General features: G+C 45.3%; 1 protein-coding gene across 2 annotated transcripts in view; it reads right to left on the bottom strand.

Moving 5' to 3' along the window:
* Positions 1-25,474, bottom strand: part of PGAP1 (post-GPI attachment to proteins 1) — a 195,037-nt gene that overhangs the window by 33,033 nt on the left and 136,530 nt on the right. Inside the window, exons 19-23 of one of the 2 annotated variants that reach the window (XM_030209280.1) lie at positions 18,410-18,448; positions 12,537-12,630; positions 8,913-9,003; positions 8,095-8,292; positions 2,460-2,595 (exon numbers count right to left, since the gene is read on the bottom strand). In XM_030209280.1, the coding sequence (XP_030065140.1) occupies positions 2,460-2,595; positions 8,095-8,292; positions 8,913-9,003; positions 12,537-12,630; positions 18,410-18,448 (558 nt within the window). The remainder of the gene's footprint in view (positions 1-2,459; positions 2,596-8,094; positions 8,293-8,912; positions 9,004-12,536; positions 12,631-18,409; positions 18,449-25,474) is intronic. The other variant, XM_030209281.1, reaches the window with a different exon arrangement.

Here is a 25,474-nt window from a genome sequence, read left to right as displayed (position 1 = left end):
CCAGGCTCCGCTCATTCTGCCTCGCCTCACCCTATGCTTGGAACAACCTTCCTGAACCCTTACGCCAAGCCCCCTCCCTGCCCGTCTTCAAGTCTTTGCTTAAAGCCCACCTCTTCAATGCTGCGTTCGGCACCTAACCCTTACCGTTCAGTGAATCCAGACTGCCCCAATTTGACTGCCCCTATCGGACCGACCGTTCACTTGTCTATTAGATTGTAAGCTCTTTGAGCAGGGACTGTCTCTCTTTGTTAAATTGTACAGCGCTGCGTAACCCTAGTAGCGCTCTAGAAATGTTAAGTAGTAGTAGTAGTAGTAGTAGTAGTATCTCCATGTAATATTATTGAGTGTCCCCTAGTCTTTGTACTTTTTGAAACAGTAAAAAAATTACTCTTGTTAAACGTTCTTTTAATTAAAATAATTTAAGGGAATCTATTAATTTCAATCCTACCAATTCTTAGATATCAGAGGTAGAAGATTGTACTGTCATTGAATGCCTTTATTTTAAATGGTTGCTCTGTATGTAATAAAGCTCAGATAATAAGGGACCTGATTGGAGATACAGGTCCTGGTTTGGTCTTCATAACTGAAACATGGAATGCAGACCCTTTTCCCCCTTACGTTTTTAAATATTTGTCCTCCTGGGTAAAGGTGATTCATTAGTAGCAGATAGTTTAGTGAGCGGAAACGAGCAAACTACTGCAACATCCCATAATGCGGTCACTCGGTAGCCTATTTCTGTGTGTTAACTGCAAATAAACTACTTAAAGCCCTTTAATAAAATGGCCCCGAAGTACATTAACTTGTTTATGTATTACAGAAATCAAAAAATACTGCATGACTCTGTTAAAGCATCAATTCCTTTTTTATATGTAGATATACCAGCTATGTAGCATTATGAGTATTTTCATCATATAGTTAAGATTACTACTACTACTACTATTTAGCATTTCTATAGCGCTACAAAGCATACGCAGCGCTGCATAAACATAGAAGAAAGACAGTCCCTGCTCAAAGAGCTTACAATTTGTCTAAGAAGTTGCAGATTTCTGGAGACAATCCGAGTATCTATTGCCAACTCCAGTAACTTTAAGGAGCTGCCCACAGATGTCTAACTTTATAGTAGCCTATGCTATAACTGTTAGTTAATAAACAGAGACCTTTTCTGCACAGCAGAGCATACTAATACTACCAATCAATGCATCAGCTAAACATAATGGGCCTGATATTCAAATGGAGAAACGTTTGGTGACCACTATCCATGGATATTTATTTATTTGTTGCATTTGTATTCCACATTTTCCCACCTATTTGCAGGCTCAATGTGGCTTACATAATGCCGTAATGGCGATTGCCATTTCCGGATTGAGAAATACAAAATGGTTCTTAAGTGACAGAGTAAAGCAAACAAGTGTAGCGAGTTCATTTCTGGCATGAGAAATAGAGTGGTATTGCTATAGAGTTCATGAGTGACAGGGAAAGTTAAGCAATCAAGTGTAGAGAGTTCGTTTCTGGAATGAGAAGTAGAGTGGTATAAAGATAAAGCTCATTAGTGCCAAAGTACAGTTAAGCAATCCAGTGTCGAGAGTTCGGTTTTGTCCCGTTCTGGTATGGGTTTCGTTGTCTGGTATTTAGGATGGATCATTGTGGTATGCCTTTTCGAACAAGTTGGTTTTTAATAACTTTCAGAAGTTTGTTAGGTCGTGTATTGTTTTGATGGCAGTCGACAGGGTATTCCATAGTTGCGCGCTTATGTAGGAGAAGCTGGATGCATATGTTGATTTATATTTTAGTCCTTTGCAGCTAGGGTAGTGAAGATTCAGGAACATGCGTGCTGATCTTTTTGCGTTTCTGGTTGGTAAGTCTACAAGGTTTGTCACTTATACCGGGGCCTCGCCGTGAATAATTTTATGAACCAGGGTACAGATTTTGAACGCAATACGTTCTTTAAGTGGGAGCCAGTGTAGCTTTTCTCTTAGGGGTTTGGCACTTTCGTATTTAACAGCAAAATAAGGACTCTGATACAAAAATCCCTCTAACCACTCTGACACTATCCATACAGTGCCAGGGCAGAGTTAGGTTGCGGATTGGGTGGTAACATCTAGCTATACAAACAGTGGTAATATTCAGCACACTATCCATATAGCTGAGCAGTTTACTTTTGGCCTCCTGCAAACAAGTCATAAACAAAACCACCAGTGGAGTCTGTACTATATGTATATTGAGTGCCGCCACCTATCTGTATAGTGGTGCTGACTATACAGATGTTTTTAAAATGCTGCTGAGTGTGTTTATTGACCTGAAGGATTTTGTAAAGCAAAACAATTCTTTTGTTCAATCAAAATAAAGGTTGAATGTTCTTGTTCCTTGTCAAGGAGCAACCACTTTTCTCCCTCTAACATCTGTATAAGGTCGTACAAATACGCAAAATATTAAAAAACAAAAAACACTTAGCACAATACCTTAAAAAGATAGTGAAGGTAGACAAGTAAGAGAGCAAATGCCCCACAAGTCATCATACTAAGTATGACCAAGAGCACGCACAGACATAATCTTCTTAGTGTAAGTATTTTATTGTCTTCAGGAAGGACACAGGATCTGAAACAATAAGAAATTGTTTATCTCACCAAAATGCAAGTAAAATATATAAAAATGTTTAATTTTAGAAGGTTGCATCTAGACCTGTGGCTCTCAAAGCATGGACCCAAGGCCATTTCTCATCCCCACAAATTATATAGGTGTCTGTTAAGCAATGGCTTATGGTCCCTCCATGTGGGGGCACAGCGCAATGCTTCTGCAATATATCCATGCTTGGCCAGTACAGGGAGCAAAAATATGGCATGGAAAATTAAACCCACTTCTTTTGCATGACCAATTGTAAAATCTTTTATTTATCATGTACACAAGAAAATGCCAGGTAAAGCTATCCTAACCTCCAATAATGTTGGTGTAAACAAAACCCAAAAGTTTCCAGCTATACTTAAAAGCCTCAGAAAGTAAGCATGTAGTTGCTGCAACTGGTATCAGAAATGCACAAGAAAAATCACAAGGACACAGGAAATGTAGTTAGATGTTAAATTTCTGAGTGGAAAGAATTTGAGAAGCTTTGGATTTGCTTAAAAAAGATTTTAAAAATTTACCAAACGTAAGTTAGCATAGACTCATGATTCTCTGATATTCCTCTGGATTGAACGTAATGCATTCTCTGGGCTACACTTACTAAATTGAGCTAATACATTAGTGTACTAATGCTGTTAATAGATCCTGTTGCATTAAATGGGATCTGCAATAATGTGGAGCATTTTTCAGTAAATCTTGCCTTTTAAGGGGTCAGTGCTATAGAATATGTTAACTGCTCTCTTCCAAAGTCTGAACATCTCACTCTTCCAGCACTTTGGTCCATTGCAACATAGGCAATTGCCTGATTGCCCCTTTTATCCCTTGGTCATGTAGCAGTCCAACTGATTATTCTGCCAGCTTCTTGCTTCTAATATACCTAAAAAAGTTATTATTCTGTGTTTTTGCTTCCAACGCAACCTAACTTGTTAAGAAACTTGGGGGGGGGGGGGGGGGGACTGCCTGTGTGAGAGTGGAGCTTCTCCCTATTAATTCCTATGTTGCTGGGCCAAATAAGCATTTGAGAAAAGGCCACAAATGAGGTGGTGCTGAGAAAGGTTTTGCTAGGTGTTTTTGGCACCTTCCTCTTGGATGATACTAACATAATGGCCTGGGCATTCTTTATATGGATTCCATTATTATTATTATTATTGATAGGAGACTGATTTCACCAATGCAAACTTGTAGGTGTGCAAAGTGTAATGAGGTTCATGCATAGAGAAAAGCAGCAGCTAATGCATTCCTAACTTGGAAAAAGGCAAGCCAAAATGCTTCCTGATATGTACACCCTTTTACCTGACTGTGCCTCTTTCACATCTTCTATTTCAGCTCTGAACAACTGTTTTTATCAGCTAGACTTTCCAAATAACTATTTGACTCAGTCTCCTTTAATGGCCTCAAACTGGCTGCATAACCATCCTATGAAAAATTTAGCCATGTCCTCATACTAAATATAAAACTAGTATAGCTGATAGTCATTGTAAATTTTTTTATTTTTTGTTACATTTGTACCCCGCACTTTCCCACTCAAGGCAGGCTCAATGCAGCTTACATATTGTATACAGGTACTTATTTGTACCTGGGGCAATGGAGGGTTAAAGTGACTTGCCCAGAGTCACAAGGAGCTGCCTGTGCCTGAAGTGGGGATTGAACTCAGTTCTTCAGTTCCCCAGGACCAAAGTCCACCACCCTAACCACTAGGCCACTCCTCCAACCAAAACCAGACTGGTTTGTGCCTCTCAAGGACCAGGTCTGGGAATACTTCATCCTGGACAATTGAAAAACAATTTTAACAATTCCTCATGCTACCACAACGTCTTCTAGACTCACTATAACTTCAAGTACAGCAAACAAGCAGTAAAGGCTGAATTAGAAATTGCTTTTGCTATAACAATACATTGTCTGTGTTGTTTTTCTTCTGGAATATTTAGGAATGCAATAAAGCTCTCCAGGTCAAACATTTTCAGTTTACTTCAAGTACTGAATGTACTTGGCTTTTGCTCTCCTGTTTTATAATTCATGTAGGGTATGCATCACATGTCCTTAATATGAAATTTTTATATGTATTTTACCTATAAAAATGCTTTCTAGTATAGTAAAAAAAATTATGCCAGCTATTTCATGAAACAACTTGCAGTTATGCATCCAAGACAGAATAGCTGTTGGAGGAAAAGGTGTAAATTTGAGCTCAAGAAATATTTTGAAAAATGGTTTTAACATTACATCTGGATAGAAATCATGCTACATCTTAAAAAATAGCAGAGTACATGCAAAACAGTTGAGGACCTACCATGATTAGCCACTGGAAATGTATGGATGGCTTTATACATTGGTTCACCCAGCTTTATCCTTTTGGTCATTCCCACAGTGTTTTTTGTTGTTGTTGTTGTTTGTTTGTATTTTGTGGGATTGATGAGACCAACTTCAGTGGACTCATGGGTTAGCCATAGAAACAACATATGTCTTTGAAGGTGTAATTACATCTCAGTTCCAGAGTCTTTGTATATACACCAAAAAAACTGAGCACAAATCACATATATTTATATTGATAAATCTTTTGTTTATTTTATTGAATTTAACATGGTTTCTGATCTATATATATTTGACATATAAAGGAACTGAATTTAAAGAACTCCCATTAATTACTCGTTTATTAAAAGACCTGACACGGTTTTGACTTCTGATTAAAACATTTGTTCTTTTGACGACACAAGATGCCGTGAGCTGCCTTAGCTTAACATTAGATGTGAATGTTTTTACACAATTATAATTCTGAAAGATTGATTTTTTTTTCTATTGACCCATTGGATCATAACAGATGACAATTATGTACTGCCAAGACCCCTGATGCAGGAAGGTTGGCGGTTGGTTCTTTTAATAAAGCCACATCTCGATGCTAATCTATTCTTGAAGACCCTTTGTGCTTTTTCACCTGTTGGTCTATTCTGTTGTACTTTGATTCCCTCTTTTTTTGTTTGATATACATATATTTTCACCATCATTATTTGTTTAGTGCATATCAGATGTATGCAGCGCTAAACAGAGACGTGTAGGGGGTAATTCTTTAAGGAGCCGAATAGATGTAGGTGGCAAATGCATGAGTAAATGCAGGTAGCCTAATAATTTATGCACATATATGAACCCATCAAACATATAAACGGCGAGTGACCGTACTCACTCGCAAATGCGCAGTAGAGACCTTCTCTGCCCCGCCCCCCGCGTCAATACGTGATGACGGGGGGCGGAACACAGAGGGTCTGTACTGCGCATTTCTGAGGGAGGGACACCGCCGTCTAACACTCCCCCCACCCGAGTCGCCGCTGCCACCCACCTTCTACCCGGTCGGGCCCTCGCTCCGCTATTGAAACAGCGAGGGTCCGGGAATGCAGCACTAGCTGCCGACGTCGGCCTTCCTTCTTCTTCTCTGCCTCTGTCCTGCCCTCAACGACGTTACGTCACACGAGGGCGGGACAGGCAGAGAAGAAGAAGGAAGGCCGACGTCGGCAGCTCAGCAGAGCTCAGTGCTGCGTTCCCGGACCCTCGCTGTTTCAATAGCGGAGCGAGGGCCTGGCCGGGTGGAAGGTGGGTGGTGACGGCTCGGGGGGGGGGGGGGGGGAGGGGGAGGCAACGGCAAACTCGGTGGCGGGGGCGGGCCCTTCAACCCCCCCTTCCTCTAATAGCCCGTTTTTACGGGCTCAAAGGCTAGTACATGCATAAATGACAGTCTGGCTAATCACTGTTCTGTAACTATGCAACCGATGGTGAGTACTTTGCAGGTGGGTTTTCACATGGGCGGGGTGCAGACTTACGAACTGTAGGTGGTTATAGAATACTATAATTTATATGTGCATATCCCAAATTTAGAAGTGAACATTTACATCAGCTCTATGGTTGCTCTAAGAGCTCATACTTGAAAATATACACGCATATATAATCCAGATATGCTAGTATTTTATAAAGAAAAGTAGGCTGCTAGTTTTTTTTCTTTATAGAATAGGCGCTAAATGGATGTCTTCCTGGCACCTAAAAATAGGTACCTCTTTATAGAATTGCCCTCATAACTATTGCCTAGTTAAAGAACCTTTTAAGGCACCTATGTTAAGCTTATTTTATAAATACGAATATACCTACTTGTCTTTATAAAATAATAGTATAAGTGGCATAACACCCGCCTACACTGCAGACATGAACATTTACACCAACTCTACGGCTGGCATAAATGTCTGCACGAATATTTTTCAAGTACAAGTGTAATTGAAGTATTTTAGAATTTGCATAAACTTGTACTTTCTGCTAAACTTCATCCTAAGCATGTTCATCAGATGATTGGTATAAGAGGTTATTTATATGCCACATGCAAATGAATAAAATACTACCAAAGTGGGCATCTACTTTACTACTTAAAGTACACGACCCTTATAAAATTACCCTCATAATGTTCAGTCCCTAATCCTCAAAGTCTACAATCTAGTCAAGAGAGACAGGAAACAGGATGACAAAACTAATAGGTGGCTTTGAGTTGACAGCAAAGGTAGGTGGACTTAAAGTGATTATCATCAGGCATAATGTTAGGTGTCTAGAAATGTTTCACAGAGTATTCTCATATAAAGCTGTTTCTGATCGGCCTTTTCTACATCCCAATCATCACACATCTTGGAGGTGTGTGAACAGGGGCAGGCCAAGAAATTGCAGCGGCGAACTGACAGTAATCTGGGCCCCTGGGCAGTAAGGGTCATTGGGCCATCCCTGGCACTGCCTGCACCCCCTATCTGCACACCATTGCCACTCTCTCCCTAGTGCACCCTCCCTGGTCCTACCTTGAAGGACCCTGGTGATATAGTGGCCTCTTTGGGGGCAGGAAAGATCCCCACTCAGGAGCCCAGTGCCGCTTCTCTGCCCGATGCCAACGTGTTTTCAAAATGGCTGCCAAGACTTCCTGCAGTAGTCTCACAGCTCTCAGTCTCGGCAGCCATTTTGAAAATGCAGTGGCACCAGGGAGAGTAGCAGCAGCGGGCAGGAAAAGAGTGGGGAATCTTTCCTGCCCCCAAAGAGGCCACTATACTACCAGGGTGGGACTGGGGGAGCTGTAGTTTGCGTGGGTGGGGAAAGAGAGTATCTGGGCATTCAGGCACTGCCCGGTTGCTGGTATAGGTCAATCTGCCCCTGATAATTGAGTAAAGCTGAAAGAAATCAGGACTGTGTCCCAGAAGCAATTTGTAAAAGGAGAGTAGAGACTGAGATGGGTGTGTGACGAGAAGGAGGGGAGAGAATACAGAACCAGCAACATATCTGCTTACACCAATAACAGCTTCAGTAAGCATCCCAAGAATCTAATATGTTTAAAAATGAAGGCAGTGATGCATTCAAAATCTAAAACAAGAAAGTGTTACCTAACAATAATGCGTTTTCTAGATAACTGACAACACACAAAACAGAAAGGTTGGCTGTACTAATGTACTGTCATATATGATTTTGTTTTACCTTTTCAAAGCTATCCACAGGGAGGAGAAAAGCCTTAACAAGGCAGAGAAAAGGATACCAAACCAGTAGGCAATTCCGGTCCCACATACGAGGAGAAACAAGGATGCCAAAGGAAACCACACACCCTGAGAAGTCTGTATAATGGTATCAAGTTCAGGAAGCAGTAATACATTCCAAAAACTTCTAAACCAGTTAAACCTATGAGGGGAAAAAAAGCTCTCAATCTGCCAATTCAGTTATCTTCTGTAATTAACATACTCCTTTACAATTAACATGGAATTGTTTTATCTCTGCATTCATCAATAAAAATTATTAAACATAACATACTCCTTTACAAAATCACATTGGGGTCGTTTCAAAGCTGCGGGAAAAGTGGCCCTGTGGTAGCGGCAGGGACTGTTTTTCCCTTGCGCCAGGGTCCTTTTTACCGCCGCGAGTAAAAAGATACCCCCCCAAAAATGGCCATGCGGCAAGATAGCTCTTACTGTGTGACCATGCAGTAGGAAGCACTTACCATCATTTATTGAGGTGGTGGTAAGGGCTCCTAGGGTAACCTGGCAGTAACCAGGAAGCACGCGGTGATGATCAATTACCACTGCGTTAGCAAACATAATTTTTTTCCAGCATACAGGAAATGCACACACACAAGCTGGAACTATCGCTGGTGGCCGCATTGGGCCAGAGGTAGTTCCGATTTAGCGTTCGGTAAGCCCACGTTGGGCTTACCGACGCTTTGTTAAAGGGCCCCATTGATAATGAATTAAACAACCAGAAAGAACATTTGCCAAAGCTCAAAGAAATACCACAAAATGACTTACCCCAACAGAAATTTACAAATATTAATTATTGGCTCAATTTTGTAGGGTCTAGCTGTCCTTTCTAGAGCCAAATCATATTTAATGCAGTGACCTGGAACGGAACAGAACAGAATCATTTTGCTTTTATTAAAATGTATTAAATTATTTGTCAAAGAAAAACTAACATGTGAAGGGAGGAGTAGCCTAGTGGTTAGAGCACCACTCTTGACATCCAGAGGTGGCTGGTTCAAATCCCACTGCTGCTCCTTGTGATCTTGGGCAAGTCACTTAATCCTCCATTGCCTCAGGTACAAAATTAGGCCCTCATGATCAAAAGCAAACTCCGGCGCTAGAGGCTGTTAACGCCATACTAGCGCCAGAGTCTGCTGCCGACCCATGATCAGAGCCCTTGAGCGCATGAAACAATGCACTCGAGGGCTCTTAGTGCAAGTAGCATGCAAATGCATGCTAAACAGGGCTTCTAGCGCAATTAGCTTGCAAATGCATGCTAATCAGCACTTAACACATTCATCCCCAATGATCAGCGGCCAGTGTGCCAAAGATTGGGTCGCTGGCTGCGGCAAAATCAACGCCAGCTCTGAGCTGGCGTTAGACTTTGCGGATCATTGGGGAGGAATGGTGAGCCCTGTCCAGCATGCAGTTGCATGCTGGCAGGCTCCCGTTCCCCCCCCCCCCCCCCCCAAAGCAAACGCAAACAGGGGACTGGAGGTCCGGTGGACCGCTGGTCCCCCCGACGATCCGACCCCCTCCATGCCCAGGGAGGGCTGGAGATCCGGTGGGTCTCCAGCCCCCCCCCCGAACCCGTAGTGGTCGCCTCCGGCCAAATGCTGTCCCACCCTCCCACCCAGCGACGGGGGGGCTGGAGGTTCGGTGGGTCTCCAGCCCCCCAAACCCCCAGAAATCGTTGTGGCCGCCTCTGGCCAAAGGCTATCACACACTATTATCCATCGACGGGGGGCTGGGGGGTGGGGGCTGTAGGTCCACGGACCTCCAAGCCCACCCCAACGTTCTCCATTGAATCCCTGGTGGTCCGTGGTGACCCTCCCGGCAGGCCCCCCCACCTTTCGTTGGAGGAGGGATGCAGCCTGCCTGCCTCCTTCCTCTTCCTGTCGACGCCGCTGCAAAATGGTGGCGCCCAGCCCCGCGCCCATTGCATCCTGGGATGCGCTGGGCGGGGCTACAGACCATGTATGGACTGTAGCCCTGCCCAGCGCATCCCAGGATGCAATGGGCAGGGCGCCGCCATTTTGCAGCAGCGTCGACAGGAAGGGGAGGGAGGCAGGTAGGCTGCGTCCCTCCTCCAACGAAAGGTAGGGGTGCCTGCCGGGAGGGTCACCATGGACCACCAGGGATTCAATGGAGAACGCCAGCCCCCCCCGCCCCCCCCGTCGATGGATAACAGTGTGTGATAGCCTTTGGCCGGAGACGGCCACAAAGATTTCTGGGGGTTTGGGGGGCTGGAGACCCACCGAACCTCCAGCCCCCCCGTCGCTGGGTGGGACAGCGTTTGGTCGGAGGCGGCCACCACAATTTCCAGGGGTTCGGGGGGGGGGGGGGGCTGGAGACCCACCGGATCTCCAGCCCTCCCTGGGCATGGAGGGGATCGGATCATTGGGGGGACCGGAGGTCCACCGGACCTCCAGCCCCCCTGTCGCTGGGTGGGTGGGTGGGAGAGGGTTTGGCCGGCGGCCTCGAGGTTTTCTGGGGGTTTGGGGGGGGGGGGGGCTGGAGACACACGTTTTTCGGTACTCCAGCCCTCGTTGTTCGGGCCTTGGCAGGCTGTTTGACAGGTTTGGGCTTTTGACAGCCCAGACCTGTCAAACAAATGCGGGAGGATTGTGCTGAGTGCATGCTCAGGCGCAATTCTCCTGCACTAAAACATGATAATCAAAGATAATAGCGCTGCTTGGATTTGCATGCATTATCTTTGATCATTGATGCAGAAAAGCCCTGCGCTGTCCCGGCACTATTTTTAGGGCGCTGTTTGGAACAGCGCGGGGCTTTTGATCATGAGGGCCTTAGATTGTGAGCCCTCCGGGGACAGAGAAATACCCAGTGTACTTGAATGTAACTCACCTCGAGCTATTACTGAAAAAGGTGTGACCAAAATCCAAATAAATAAATCACATAAATGTTAAATAATTATTATAGCTTGTTTAAATGTAATCAGTTTACAAAACAAAAAGTGCAACATTCTCACAGTTACAACCTACAGCTCCTGCTTTCCTGTAATATTCAGAGGTACACTGGACTTTGCAGCCAAGGTTAGAAACATCTACAACTCTGCATATATTTGCATGTGTTTTACTAAATTACATTACTCTTGTGTACTAAAAAAATATCTATTCTATTACAAAATCTGATTTTAGATATTCTTAAGAATTTTTACTTTTTGCAGGAGTCAGAAAAACTTTATATTTTCCTTTCCTTTTCTACTTTTGTTTCCTCTTTTTTCACTCATCCTCATTATAAACAAGGAAATACCTAGTATACCATTGAAAAAAGTATGAGCAAAATCCAAATTAATAAATAAAATTATTAGAATTCAAATGAGCTATTAAAATGCTTCTTTTCAGGTAGTGGGTTTTAATATTTGAAGCAGATTTTTAGAATTTATAATTAGGGTATTTTAAAGTGATTCTGGGATGTTATCATGTACATTTTTCAAATACTGTATTTTCATGTATACAGGCCATTCTATATATGGCGCCTAAAAAAGCCACGTGGAATAAATTTCTGCCTAAGCGTATTCTGTAAGCGGTGCCTAGATTTAGTTTTGCCATGGGTGTGGGCTAACCACGTGCTAAATATTTTTTGAGGTGGGCGTGACGGGTGGAGAGTAGGTGTTCCTGCGCTAACTAGTTAGTGCATCTACATTAACATGTATTAACTGGTTAGCGCACAGTTAATGTGTGAGCCCTTAACGCCTACGAAATAGGTGGCAGTAAGTGCTCCCGTGATAATTTTTTTTAAAAACGGCCATGTGCTAATGGTAACATTAGCACAAGGCCATTAATGGAAAAATTAGAAAATTGGGGGTTTTACCGCTATATTATAAAATTGGCCTTAGAGGGAAGGAAGACACAGTAAGAAAATGCTAAGGCCAATTTTTACTGCAGCTTAGTAAAATGATTCCATAAATACTTATCTCAAAATACAGACTGCGTTAACTTCGTTTCACTCCCATTTGTGATCTTCAATTCCAAAAGATCTGAATATCAACGCTATATAATCCGAAAAGGAGCTCAGGTGAGAGATAAGGTACCACTAGGAAAAGAATCCTATGGTATTTTTTAAATTTTCTAATATCATTTGTTTTATAAAGCATGGTTGTTACTGAGTGAAGACTCTTAAGGGATTACACATTGTGGTGTGATTTCATACAATAGACCCATGACGCAGGCATTTGCCGAAACACACTGAATTTTGACTCCGCCTTGTGATTCCATCTGTGGCTCTCTGCACTTTTACTACTCCATGTTCCATTGTGTTGTTGCTTCCCTCTGATCTACCTGTTTGCACCTAAATAATCAAGGAAATGTTGGTTTCTAACACAATTCATATCTAGTAGCATATCGGTACTACATATTTGTGCAAAAATATCTCTAAATAGAACTGTATTACCTTCTGAAATGAGGGCTTTTAACTGTCCTCCATAGGCAAGAAGGATATTAGAAACAATGAACACAGGCAGGGACGGACCATGAAACCTTATTACCTGAAAAATAAAGATGCTATAAAGTAAGCAGGCAAAAGTAATAGAAAAATTCTGGTATTTTGTCCCATTCTTTCATGACAATAAAATGCTGTTTACGAATTTAAAAAAAAACCCAAAACACTTAAATATGTAAGATTAAAAAAAACCAGAATTAAAAATCACATTTAATATTTCATAAGTACAGTGTGATAAACCAATGTTTAACTTCTACAGTTTCCATATTATTCTAATTGTATAAGGAAAATAAACCCAGACAAGTTTGGTAGGTCACACCTCAGTTCCGAACAGATGTTCTACTGACACAAAAGCAACATTATGAAAAGTATAAATGAAAGTAAAAGCAACACAACTAAGTGGAAAATTAATTCTGAACAAAACTCATATAGCTTATATTAAAACTTTATCAATCATTTTTGATATTTTAACATTTTATATTCTTTCCAACCCAACAAAATTCTGATTGTCTTTCTTTCTTTCTTTCTGTCTGTCCATCTGGGGGCAAAATAACTCCGAAAATTTAACAGAATGGGATAAAAACATAGCATGTGAAGGAAAAACTGGTAAAAACAAAATCATGAGTTTGAAAATAGGCCAAAATGGATTGGGGGTTCCAGAGATATAATGCCCCACCCCCCAACCAAACAAATGACAATACATTTCCATGAGAGAAGGAGATCCAGCTTCTGTAGTACAAAAGAAATATGGTTATGTGGGAAAAAACAGTAAAGATACCCTGAGTGAAAATAAGCCAAATCAGACCAGGAGTTCCAGAGAAATGCAATACATAAATAAATAAATGATTGCTATGATATTCTTATGCACCTATCTATATTCTGAAATTCTTATTCTATAATGTGTATATGTCGTTGTAACATTTTGTAAGCCACACTGAGCCTGCAAATAGGTGGGAAAATGTGGGATACAAGTGCAGCAAATAAATAAATAGTGGTAGGGTGTGAATTTATTTTATTTTAGGAAGTGGTATGTCACATTTTCATAATGAATAAATAGATTAGTAGGGAGAAAGTGCTGGTGGCTAAGCAAAAATGAGTTTTGGTTACTAGGAGGGGTAGGGCAGGAAAGTACTGTTTTGTAATGGCAGTAACATTTGTAAGAAAATGCATGTTTGAACTGAAAAAAGTTTTTAAAGTGAATGCTCTAAGCACTGCACAAAGATATATTTCACTAAAAATACGTGAGAAACTGCATGGATGAAATGATTAACACTGGCAGGGAGAGTGGATGATTGAGTGGATTATCAGGAGCAGTAGGGAGGGGGAAGTAAGCAAGTGAGAAATAATCACTGTTGGACAGCTTAGTGAACAAATGTAGAGGTTAAGAGTGAAAGTGGCAAGGAGAGGCTTAGAGACTGTGTTGATGGGGAGTTATAAATGGCAGCAAAGTAAATCAGTGAGAGGATGCTGGGTCATAAACGCCAGAAGGTCAAGTGACTAAGTGTATGAGGGGCTATGAAAGTCAGGGGAGAGCAGGCTTAATGATTGAGTAAATATGTAGGTTATGAGCAGCAGATTGAGTGGATGAGGGTATCAGAAGCGAAATCCGAGTGTGTGGATGGGATGGGGTGACTAATAGCAGAGGGACTGAGTGACTGAACAGATCGGGATGAAGTTTGTGAATATAGGGGAGAGCTGAAAGTGCAGCTCTGGGAACTATGAGTGAAAAGAAGGGGTGATTTCAGACTGCAGCAAGGCCCAAGCTCCCCAGCCTGACATGATGCTCATCAAACCTGCACCTTTTTGACAGGATGGCCTGATCTCAGCCACTGGAGGGTCACTTTTCTGCATGGCTGTAGTCTGAACATATCCACCAGCAGTGCTTCAGCGACATTAGCACTATTCTGTACATAAAACCATTTGTGCATGCATAAAATTTGAATACAGATGGATTGACTTATGCTCAACAGGCAATATCAATGGATGTGAAACATGCCTAAAATGGTACCCAACAATAGTACCTGAGCCATGCAAACACTGATAAACACCACATTTTTGGTACTCTCAAAGAAGTTTGTAAAAGGTGTGCTAGCGTTTTTAGCGTGCACTAAACGCTAGAGTCACCCATATGTTTTTATGGGCAACTTTCAAGCTCATTTTCGAAAGAGAAGGACGCCCATCTTTCGACACAAATCGGAAGATGGGCGTCCTTCTCACAGGGTCGCCCAAATCGGGATAATCGAAAGCCGATTTTGGCCATCCCCAACTGCTTTCCGTCGTGGGGATGACCAAAGTTCACGGGGGCGTGTCGGAGGCGTAGCGAAGGTGGGACATAGGCGTGCCTAACACATGGGCATCCTCGACCCATAATGTAAAAAAAAAAAGGTGTCCCTGACGAGCACTTGGACGACTTTACCTGGGTCCTGTTTTTCTTACGACCAAGGCACAAAAAGGTGCCTGAACTGACCAGATGACCAATGGAGAGAATCGGGGATCACCTCTCCTTACTCTCCCCAGTGGTCACTAACCCCCTCCTCCCATCCTCAAAAAACATCTTTAAAAATATTTTGTGCCAGCCTCAGATGTCATACTCAGGTCCATCACAGCAGTATGCAGGTCCCTTGAGCAGTTTCAGTGGGTGCAGTGCACTTCAGGCAGGCAGACCCAGGCCCATCCCCCCTTACCTGTTACACTTGTGGTGGTAAATGTGAGCCCTCCAAAACCCACTGTACCCACATCTAGGTGCCCCCATTCACCCCTAAGGGTTATGGTAGTGTTGTACAGTTGTGGGGCTTGGGTTTTGGGGGGCTCAGCACACAAGGTAAGGGAGTTATGTACCTGGGAGCAATTTCTGAAGTCCACTGCAGTGCCCCTAGGGTGCCCGGTTGGTGTCCTGACATGTGAGGGGGGACCAGTGCACTATGAGTGCTGGCTCCTCCTTGCATTTGGTCATTTCTGAGATGGGCGTCCTTGGTTTCCATTATCGCCGAAAATCAGAATCAACCAAGTCTAGGGGCGACCATCTCTAAGGACGACCTAAATGTCAAGATTTGGGCGTCCCCGACCGTATTATCGAAACGAAAGATGGACGTCCATTTTGTTTCGATAATAGAGGTTTCCCCGCCCCTCCACCAGGACGTTTTGTGGGGACGTCCTCAGCAAAACTTGGGCGTCCCTTTCGATTATGCCCCTCTTAGTGTTCAGTGCATGCTAATCATTAGCATACACTAAAAACGCTAGCACACCCTTAGCGCGGATTAGTAAACAGGGCCCAAAATTTGCAATTTATAAATACCTAGACATGAAAGGTCTAATAATGAAGGAGCAGCAAGGGACCTGCATTAGCCAGCATAAATTTATTCAGGATTTTGGGTTCGAGGTGTTGCACAAAATGTGTGTGTGGGTGTAAAAAAGAATGTTAAGAGAAAACCTATAGTAGCTCTTCTGAATGTTCTCATGTTCATCCTGCATATCTCTACATCTTGATAAGAACTGATATTTGGCAAAACTCAGTTTCTCTCATGTATTCACCCTCCAGAGCCCAAAAAGGACTCATGCTTGTCTAAACAAAACCTCCATTTAGTCACTTCAACAATAAAGGTATGAAATAATAATTACCCTGAGGTAAAACTGTCATTACTCTGGAGCAATTATCAGTACTCCAGTTCAATGATCCGCTATCCCCGACTAATTATCCTGGGATCATTACTGTACTAAATTAAATATCAGATACATTTGGTATTAAGATGACATCTACATGACCTATGCTCTTTGCAGGCTGTTAGCTACCGGTGTTTTTAACATGGTTGCATTAACCAGTAGGCCTATGTGAAACTGGAAATACTATTTGACTAAAAGTACTAAACAAGCAACTGATAAAGTCTGGTGTGTCATTATAAGGGGATGATGGGCTCAGGTTCACAAACTGCACAGGGCACAATTAAAGTTTGGTACGGTACTGCAATTATCCTATAATGGGCAACAACTATACTGGCAGGCAAACTTGAAGAGCCAAAAAGATGAAACATATTAGCTGTTTCTTACATCAGTGCTTCTCAACCCTATTCTGGAAGCAAAGCTAGCCATTCGGTTTTTCAGGATCACCACAATGAACATGTTTTGGAGAAATTTGCATATACTGGAGACCGCTTGTATGCAAATCACTCATAGGCATATTCATTTTAGTAATCTTGAAACCCCAATTGGCTAGCTGTGTTTCCAGGACTGAGACACACTGTCTTAGACAATCAGTGAAGTGCTACCAGTTTCTTGCAAAGTGATCCCCCCACCCACCCCCACTTCTGATCTACTTGATAAGCTACTCCTTTTCACAAAATTAAATTTAATCCTTTACCACCTCTGTTCACATAGGAAAAAGGTATTGTAGGTGCAATGTACAATTTAATACTAAAAAATTACAACTAAGCCATGGAATTCTTGGCAAATTCTGAATTATATTCATTTGAGGTAAATTAAGAGATGCAACTTACTCCTATCTTGCCAGCCACACTGAAACATAAGAATCTTATGTTTCACTCTGTGTTTGAATATCAGCATTACTTTTCACAAAAACGTGGAAATCTTGCTTTTTGCTGCATATATTTTCTGGGGATCTCAAGTGAGCATTAGCAGGAGCACATACCTAAATTTATTCTCTGTATTAATCTGGAGTCACTATAAATTTGTAATTTGGTTTCAGTGTAATTGAGTATTGTACTAAAATATGAATTAGCTTGACTTTCTGACTTATTAGTAACTCTTTGCATTGTTTCATTCTTACTACTAATTCCTGGAATCTAATAAAGGTAGCACCCAGGGCAGGTCCAACCCAGTAAGTGGGGTAAGCACCGCAGGAGGGCGCCTGCCTTCAAGGATGCCGGCTCACATGGCCCGCCCAGCTGTTCGACGGCCTTCCCTCTTCCAGTTCCTGCTGTAATGCTACACGCGGCAGCGCGTGCGCTTTACACCTCCGCGGCACTGCTCGTCTCCTTCCAGCCTGGCCAGCAGCTCCTCTGCTCTCGACGTCACGAGATGATGCCTCCTCCCCCTGCGGCACCCTGCGTGTGCACCAGTGCGCCTTGCGGTTGCGGCAAGTGAGTACCCTAACTGCCTAAGCATCTCATGTCTCATATCCTCCTCCAGCCGGCTTGCTCCTCCGTCCCAGGTGCTGAGGCTCCCAGCTGACTGCCTCACTGCCTAAGCTTCCGCCCCTGCCCTTTCCTGCACTGGCTATTGCACTCCTCCATCCACCCCTGCCGTCCACGGGCCACGCCACCAGTCGGGACTCGCTCGGCAGAGCTGAAGAGAAGAAGGATCTTCTCAATCAAGTTCTTTAAGCCAGGTAATGGCCCCGCGGGGGGGGGGGGGGGGGGGCACCAGAGACCCCAGGACCGGCCCTGGTAGCACCTTTTCATTATGGCTAAAAAGTATGCATGTTGTGAAACACAGCTGATTTACACATAGTTGTGTTGAGCCACCCTACCTAGTACCCACGTAGCTTCCAAATTTATCCTTGTAGTTGATGAAACCTTTACAGCAATTTACTCCTCTATTAGTTCTATGTGTAGGGACGAGTAAAATGCATTCCGATTTGAGGTATGTTTAACTTACAATCTTTTCAGAAGTGTACAATGAAGTTTATTTTCAAAATATAGCAGTAAAATTGATACCTGAAAATTTTAATTTCTTCATAGTTTGGAGGATCAGTTTTCAGCTTTGTAAAGAATTTTGGGTTTCCTCCCCCACCCCCAACTTGGTAGGACAAATGGTTGGGGCCAAACTCCCAATACAAACATACAATGAAATCAGAGAAAGTATTTTCTTACCTGTCCAAGTATTTGCATGAATGAGGTCTTGACACTTATCTAGTTGAAAACAAAATTGTAAAAAAAATAAATATTCTGATAATTTATTTGATCTGCTTGGTTATGGGGCCCCTTTTACTAAAAATTATCATGACTACTACATCACTTTACACCCCTCATTCTAGAGCGTGGTTCATAAATTTACACACTGATTGCATAATTGTACACTTATGTACATATGTGCTGAATGCTATTCAATAAGGGCCAAATTCTTTAAATGGCATCTTAAAAATCGGCACTGAAAAAGGTGAAATTAGGCCTTACCTGCTAATTTTCTTTCCTCTAGATCCTCCAGACTGTTCAAGACGCTTGGGTTATGCACTCCTACCAGCAGAGGGAGACTGAGAACACAAACGTCTTACACAAGTAGCCTGTGCAGACCTTCTACTAACCAGTAAAACAGTAACAAAGCAGAGGAACAAAACACCTTCACCTAAACAAAACCACTGAATCCACACTCAGATCCCCTACCCTTAAGACGGGGAAATTCAACTGCAGATGGGCACAAATGGTACCACAAACTGCCCTTAGTAAAACTCCAGGACCCAAATCACAGGAGCTACTAGAAATATCAGCAACTGAAGTCTAAAGAAAATATCATACTGAACTGTCCGATACACTGGGTGGGCTCTTGAACGGTCTGGAGGATCTAGAGGAAAGAAAATGAGCAGGTAAGGCCTAATTTCACCTTCCTCAGCAATCCTCCAGACCGTTCAGGACGCTTGGGGCGTACCAAAGCAGTACACACATCTAAGGGTGGGACCTGCGAAGCCTAGAGGACAGGACTGCAGCTCCAAAACTGGCATCCTCCCTTGCCTGTACATCCACTCTGTAATGTTTGACAAAAGAATGCAGGGAGGACCACACCGCCGCTCTACAAATGTCCACCGGTGGAACAAAACTATTCTCTGCCCAAGAAGCCGCCATCCCCCTAGTGGAATGTGCCTTGAGCCCCACCGGCACGGTATGGCCATGCAATATGTAAGCCGAAGAGATGGCATCCTTCAACCACTGAGCTATAGATGCCTTAGAAGCAGCCGCTCCCTTCTTGGGCCCCCCATGAAGGACAAATAACCTGTCCGAAGACCTGAATTCCTCCGACCTGCGCAAGTAAACCTTCAACACTCTGCGCACATCCAATTTCGCCAAACGACGCTGAGAAGCATCCTCCATCCGGTCCCCCAAGACCGGCAATGAAATCACCTGATTAACATGAAAGGAGGACCTGGTGAGAAAGGAGGAGGGGGGGGGAGGGGAGGGGGGGGGAAGGGGGGGGAAATGAAACGATGGCATGCATAAGTGACTACAATTATTGCAATGTTGTTGGAAATAAAGTTGGACTAATGTCATATAGAGTTTTTGTTATACTTTCAGTTACTGTTATCGTGAATAAAACAGATTACTAAAAAAAAAAAAAACATGAAAGGAGGATACCACCTTAGGCAAAAATGAAGGGATTGGACGCAGCGAAACCTTTTCCTTAGAAAACCACAGAAACGGAGGCCTACATGAAAGAGCCTGAAGTTCCGAAATCCTGCGAGCCGACGATATAGCTACCAAAAAGACCACCTTCATAGTGTTATGATTGTGGTCAGAACTCCTCTCAAACTTACCTTTTTCCTGGGGGTCAGCTTCTTAGCTGGCTTCTGTTTCTTTTGTCTGTCCTTTCAGAGCTAGCTCTCTCTCTCTCTATGCTGGCAGCTTCCAGCAGCATGACTCTAATTGTTTCACTTTACTACAGCTGTGTGTGTGGACTGAGTTAGCTCTACCTCTCTTTGGGTGTACTGGCTTCAAGTGCTTCACGGTGCTGCATTGGTGTGGGTTGGGCCTCTCTGGGTTTCAGTGTGCTGTCTGCCTGGGTCTAGGAGTGTGACATCATCAGGGAGGGCCTTGATAAGGAAGTGGTGTTCTTCCCTTCAGGGCCTTGGCAACGTTTGCTTTAGGTAGGGTGGTGGTGTGTGCACTTCTGACTTTGTGTCTAGTTTCCCTGCTTGCTTTTGCTAAGGTCCAGGTTAGTGTTAGTGCAGTGTGCAATGGTAACTGTGTGTTTAGCTTTCCTGCTTTTCCCTTGTGGTTCTCCTGCTTTTCCCTCTTGGTTTTGGAAGCATTGCTGTGTGTAGGGCTTTGGAAGCTCTGTTGCTGATAGAAGTACTTCAGGGTTTGGTGTTGTTAGGAACACTGCAGATTTGGCTGTTAGAAGTACTTCTGGTGTTTGTGCTGTTGGGAGCATTGCAGTCTTTGCTGTTTGTGTTTGGTGCTTTAGAAGCACGGCTGGGTCTGGTGCTTTGGAAGCACTTTTGGCTTATGTGTTTAGCTTCCCTGCCTTTCCCTTGTAGCTCCCCTGCTTTTCCCTCTTGGTGCTTTAGAAGCATTTCTGTGTCTAGGGCTTTGGAAGCTCTGCTGTGTTTGGTGCTTTAGAAGCACGGTTGGGTCTGGTGCTTTGGTAGCACTTTTGGCTTATGTGTTTAGCTACCCTGCTTTTTCCTTGTGGCTCCCCTGCTTTCCCTTTTGGTGCTGTGAGGGGCACTCTTGTTAGCTTAGTGCCTAGGGGCACTCCTGTTAGTATAGGGCTTAGGAAGTCCTTTTGTTAGATTACTGTTAGGAACACTTCTGCTGGTTTAGGGCTTGGGAGCACTTAGGTCAGTTTAGGATTTAGGAGTACTTCTGTTTCCAGTCCTGGTCCCTGTGTCGTTCGGTATCCGGTAAGTCCTGCCGGCCACTCGAACCCAAGGGCTCAACCCTTGGGGGGCAGTGACCAAGTGCAGGTGAAGCTGTACGGATCAGTCCAGTGTGTTCCGGTCGGGTGTGTGTTCCAGTCTGGTGCACTCCAGTCCAGTGTGTTCCGGTCTGGTGTGTGTTCCAGTCCTGTGTCCTCCAGTCCAGGGGATTCCAGTCCAGTGTTGCAGTCCAGTGTTCCAGTCCTGTGTCCTCCAGTCCGTGTGTTCCGGCTCGCTGGGCGGTGCCTGCAGTCCCTGCCGGTGCCGGTGTGCTTGCCCAGCGTTGGTTGGTGGGTTTTGCCTGCTGCTGTCGCTCCTCGTCAGCAGTCCAAGGGCTCACGTTTGCTCCAGAGCCCAGCCCCGCGGGCTCTGAACCTGAGAACCTGACACATAGTAAGGTATTTTATCGAACAAGACTCCAAGAGCTCAAAAGGAGAACCCGCCAAAGAGTCAAGAACGATATTAAGATCCCACTGAGGAACTACCGGCCGCTGAGGAGGACGAAGCAATTTCACCCCCTCAAAAAAACGGACCACATCCGGGGAAGACGCAACCGACCTGCCCTGTACCTTACCCCGAAAACACGCCAAAGCAGCCAGCTGCACCTTCAAAGATGACAATGAAAGGCCCTTCTCAAAACCATCCTGCAAGAAATCTAAAATGCACGACACAGAAGCTGTCAAAGGGACACACGCCCGGTCCCCACATCAATCTTCAAATATGCGCCACACACGCATATAGGCCAAAGACGTTGAACGTTTGCAAGACTGCAGGATCGTCTGAATCACCTGAGGGGAAAACCCTTTCCTTCTCAACCATTCCCTCTCAAGGGCCACACCGTAAAAGAGAACTGAGCCGGATCCGGCATGACAATTGGACCCTGACACAACAGCACCGAGCCCCCCAGCCGCAGAGGCTCGCCTTCTAACAAGCGCATCAGATCCCCGAACCACGGCCGATGCAGCCAATTCAGAGCCACCAACAACACCAGACCCGCATGGCATTCTACCCTCTGTAGGACTCGACCTATCAAGGGCCACGGGGGAAACATGTAAAGCAACACCCGCTGAGGCCACGGAAGGACCAACGCATCAATCCCTTCCGCTCGCGGATCCCGACGCCGACTGAAATACCGAGGAACCTGAGCATTCTGTGCCAACACCATGAGATCCACTACTGGCATTCCCCACTTTAGAACTATCTGGTCGAACACCGACCGGTGCAGAGACCATTCTCCAGGGTCCAACATGTGTCTGCTTAGAAAATCCGCGTTCATGTTGTCCATCCTGGCCACGTGCGCCGCCGAAATCTGCACTAGATGCCTTTCCGCCCAACTCATGAGCAGAGCCATCTCGATTGCCAACTGCGGACTCTTTGTATCGCCCTGCCGGTTGACATAAGCTACCGCTGTCGCGTTGTCGGACATGACTCTTACCGCCTTTCCGACCACACTTGAGCGAAACACCAACAGAGCTAGCCGAATCGCTCGCGTCTCCAACCGGTTGATAGACCACTGAGCTTCCTCCGTCGACCACCGCCCCTGCGTGGACTGACCAAGACAGAGCTCCCCAGCCCAGCAGACTGGCATCCGTTACCAGAATCACCCACTGAGGAGGTTCCAACCGCATGCCCTTTTTCAGATGGGCCGAGCACAGCCACCACTGGAGACTGTGCCAAGGAGCCCCCCTCAATGGCAACCGCAACTCAAAACTGTGTACCTGGGGAGACCACCGGGACAACAGAGCCGCCTGAAGCTGACACATATGCGCCCTGGCCCATGGTACTACCTCTACTGTCGCTGCCATGAGGCCCAGAGCCCGAAGGTACATTCAAACCGTCAGACTCTGAATGGACATTAACAGCCGGACCTGCTGCTGAAGAGAGGCGATTCGAGAATCCAGCAGAAAAACACGAACCGCACTCCCAAGTACTCCAGACTCTGCGATGGGATCAACTGACTTTTGACTACATTCACTACCCATCCGAGCGATTCCAGAAACGCGAACACCTGAGCCGTCACCGCAACACTTTGAGCTCGAGACTTCTCCCGGATCAACCAGTCGTCCAGATATGGATGCACCAGAATTCCCTGCCTCCGTAAAGCCGCTGCTACCACCACCATTATCTTGGAGAAGATGCGTGGAGCCGTTGCCAGACCAAAAGGCAGAGCACAGAACTGAAAGTGCCTCCCTAAAACAGCAAAACGAAGGAAATGCTGATGGGCTTCTCGAATCGGCACGTGCAGATAAGCTTCCGTGAGATCCAGTGATGTGAGAAATTCTCCCTGAAGAACAGCCACTATGACTGAGCGCAGAGTCTCCATGCGGAAGGACGGCACCTTGAGCGCCCCATTGACCCTCTTGAGATCTAAAATGGGTCGAAACTGGTCCTCCTTCTTCGGCACCACAAAGTAAATGGAATAACAACCCATTCCCTGCTCGTGCCGAGGAACGGGTACCACAGCTCCCAACTGGATTAAACGACCCAGAGTCTCTTGAATAGCCTTTAACTTGACTCGAGAGTGACAAGGAGAGGGAAGAAACAGATCCGGCAGCGGGTGCTCGAACTCGAGCGCATAACCGTCGCGAACGACCTCCAGCACCCACTGATCTGAAGTAATTTGGGTCCACCCCTGATAAAACAGATGAAGGCGTGCCCCAACCTTCATCAGAGGCTGGACCCGCACACCTTCATAAGGAGGACTTATTACCATTTCCGGCACCTCCGGAGGAGTTCTGACCTCCTCGACGACCCCCTCGAAAGGACTGCGTCTGCTGGAAAAAACGGCTTTTAGAAGGAGATACAAATCTGCCCGGCCAGTACCGCCTCACGTCCTTAAACTGACCTCTAGCTGAACCACCTCGACTAGCTGCCTTAGGCCGTAACTCCGGCAACCTTGAGACCTTGGTATCCCCAAGACCACTCATCAGTTTATCCAAGTCCTCTCCAAACAACATAGAACCTTTGAAAGGTAGAGAACACAACTTTGCTTTAGAGGCCGCATCTGCCACCCAGCCCCTAAGCCAAAGAGCCCTGCGAGCCGTCACCACCAGAGCCATATTCTTAGGCGAAGTCCTTAGCAAATCATAAAGGGTGTCTGCCAAAAACGAAGACCCCATCTCCAATTTGGCCAAGTCCTGAACCAAACCAGTCCTATCTAACGCAGGCTCATCCAAGAGCTTCTCCGCCCAACGGAAACAAGCTCTGGCTACCAAGCCCCCACACACAGAGGCTTGCAAGGCCAAAGCCGAAAAATCAAAGCTGCGCTTCAGAAAGGACTCTAGCTTCTTATCCTGAGGATCCCGTAAGGCTGTACCGCCATCCACCGGAATGGCCGTAGCCTTAGTAACTGCCGTAACCACAGCATCCACAGTAGGTGGTTTCAGCAGGGCCAAATCTTCCGGAGGCAAGGAATACAGCCGCGCCATAGCCCTAGACACCTTACAAACAGCCTCCGGCACAGACCATTCCTGAAAAACCATGTCTCTAATGTCTGAATTCATGGGAAAGGAATGGGAGGCTCTCCGAATCCCCTTAACCAAGGGATCTACCTGGGGTCCCTCCGCAGAGGGAGTGGCCGCCGGAGCAAACTTCAAAGTAGAGATCACCTGATCACTGAGCTCTACAACTCCTCCTTATGAAAAATGCGCACCACTGAAGAATCTTCCCCAGGCCTTAGCCCATCCTGATCCTCAGACTCATCTAAGAGAGCCTCCTCTCCTGGGTCACTCCAAACCTCCGACCCAGGCAGAGAAAGTATCTCCATAGGCTCCGAAATATCCACCCGCGGGCGCTTAACTCCCACTGAGCTAGCAGCCTCCGGGGAACAAACAGCCTGAGAGGGGCCAGCTCTCCAGGCATTATACAGAAACCAAACAAACTCAGTGGGGAAACCAGACTCCCCCCCCCCCCGACGCTGCTGAAGCCCCAACAACCCTTCCCGCAGTCTTCGCAACGGACCCCCTTCACTCCCAAGGCGGCAGGTCCATCGCATGATCCGTGGCTAAACTAGGCGCGCTTCCCGCCACACATGGGTCCCCCAGTGCTGGTACGGAATGCGCGGCCAAAAGGGCCGTGCTTTCCGCCAAAAATGGCTCAGTCGAGGCCAACCCGGGATGCGCAGCCAAAATGGCCGCGTTTCCCGCCATTGCCAGCCCGGAATGTGCGGTCAAATTGCCGCCCAACACCTCTGCCAACTCAGGGGAAAGCACGGGGGCAAGAGCGCTGACAACATAGGCTCCCCACAAAATTTACATTGGCCACCTATCACTTCAACTCCGCGCTTCACGCAAAACCAACACCTCGCCGG

Source organism: Microcaecilia unicolor, chromosome 7 (genome assembly GCF_901765095.1).
Source record: "Microcaecilia unicolor chromosome 7, aMicUni1.1, whole genome shotgun sequence".
NCBI classification, from domain to species: domain Eukaryota; kingdom Metazoa; phylum Chordata; class Amphibia; order Gymnophiona; family Siphonopidae; genus Microcaecilia; species Microcaecilia unicolor.
The sequence above is the reverse complement of the archived record's forward strand: the minus strand, read 5'-3'. Positions and strand labels throughout refer to the sequence as shown.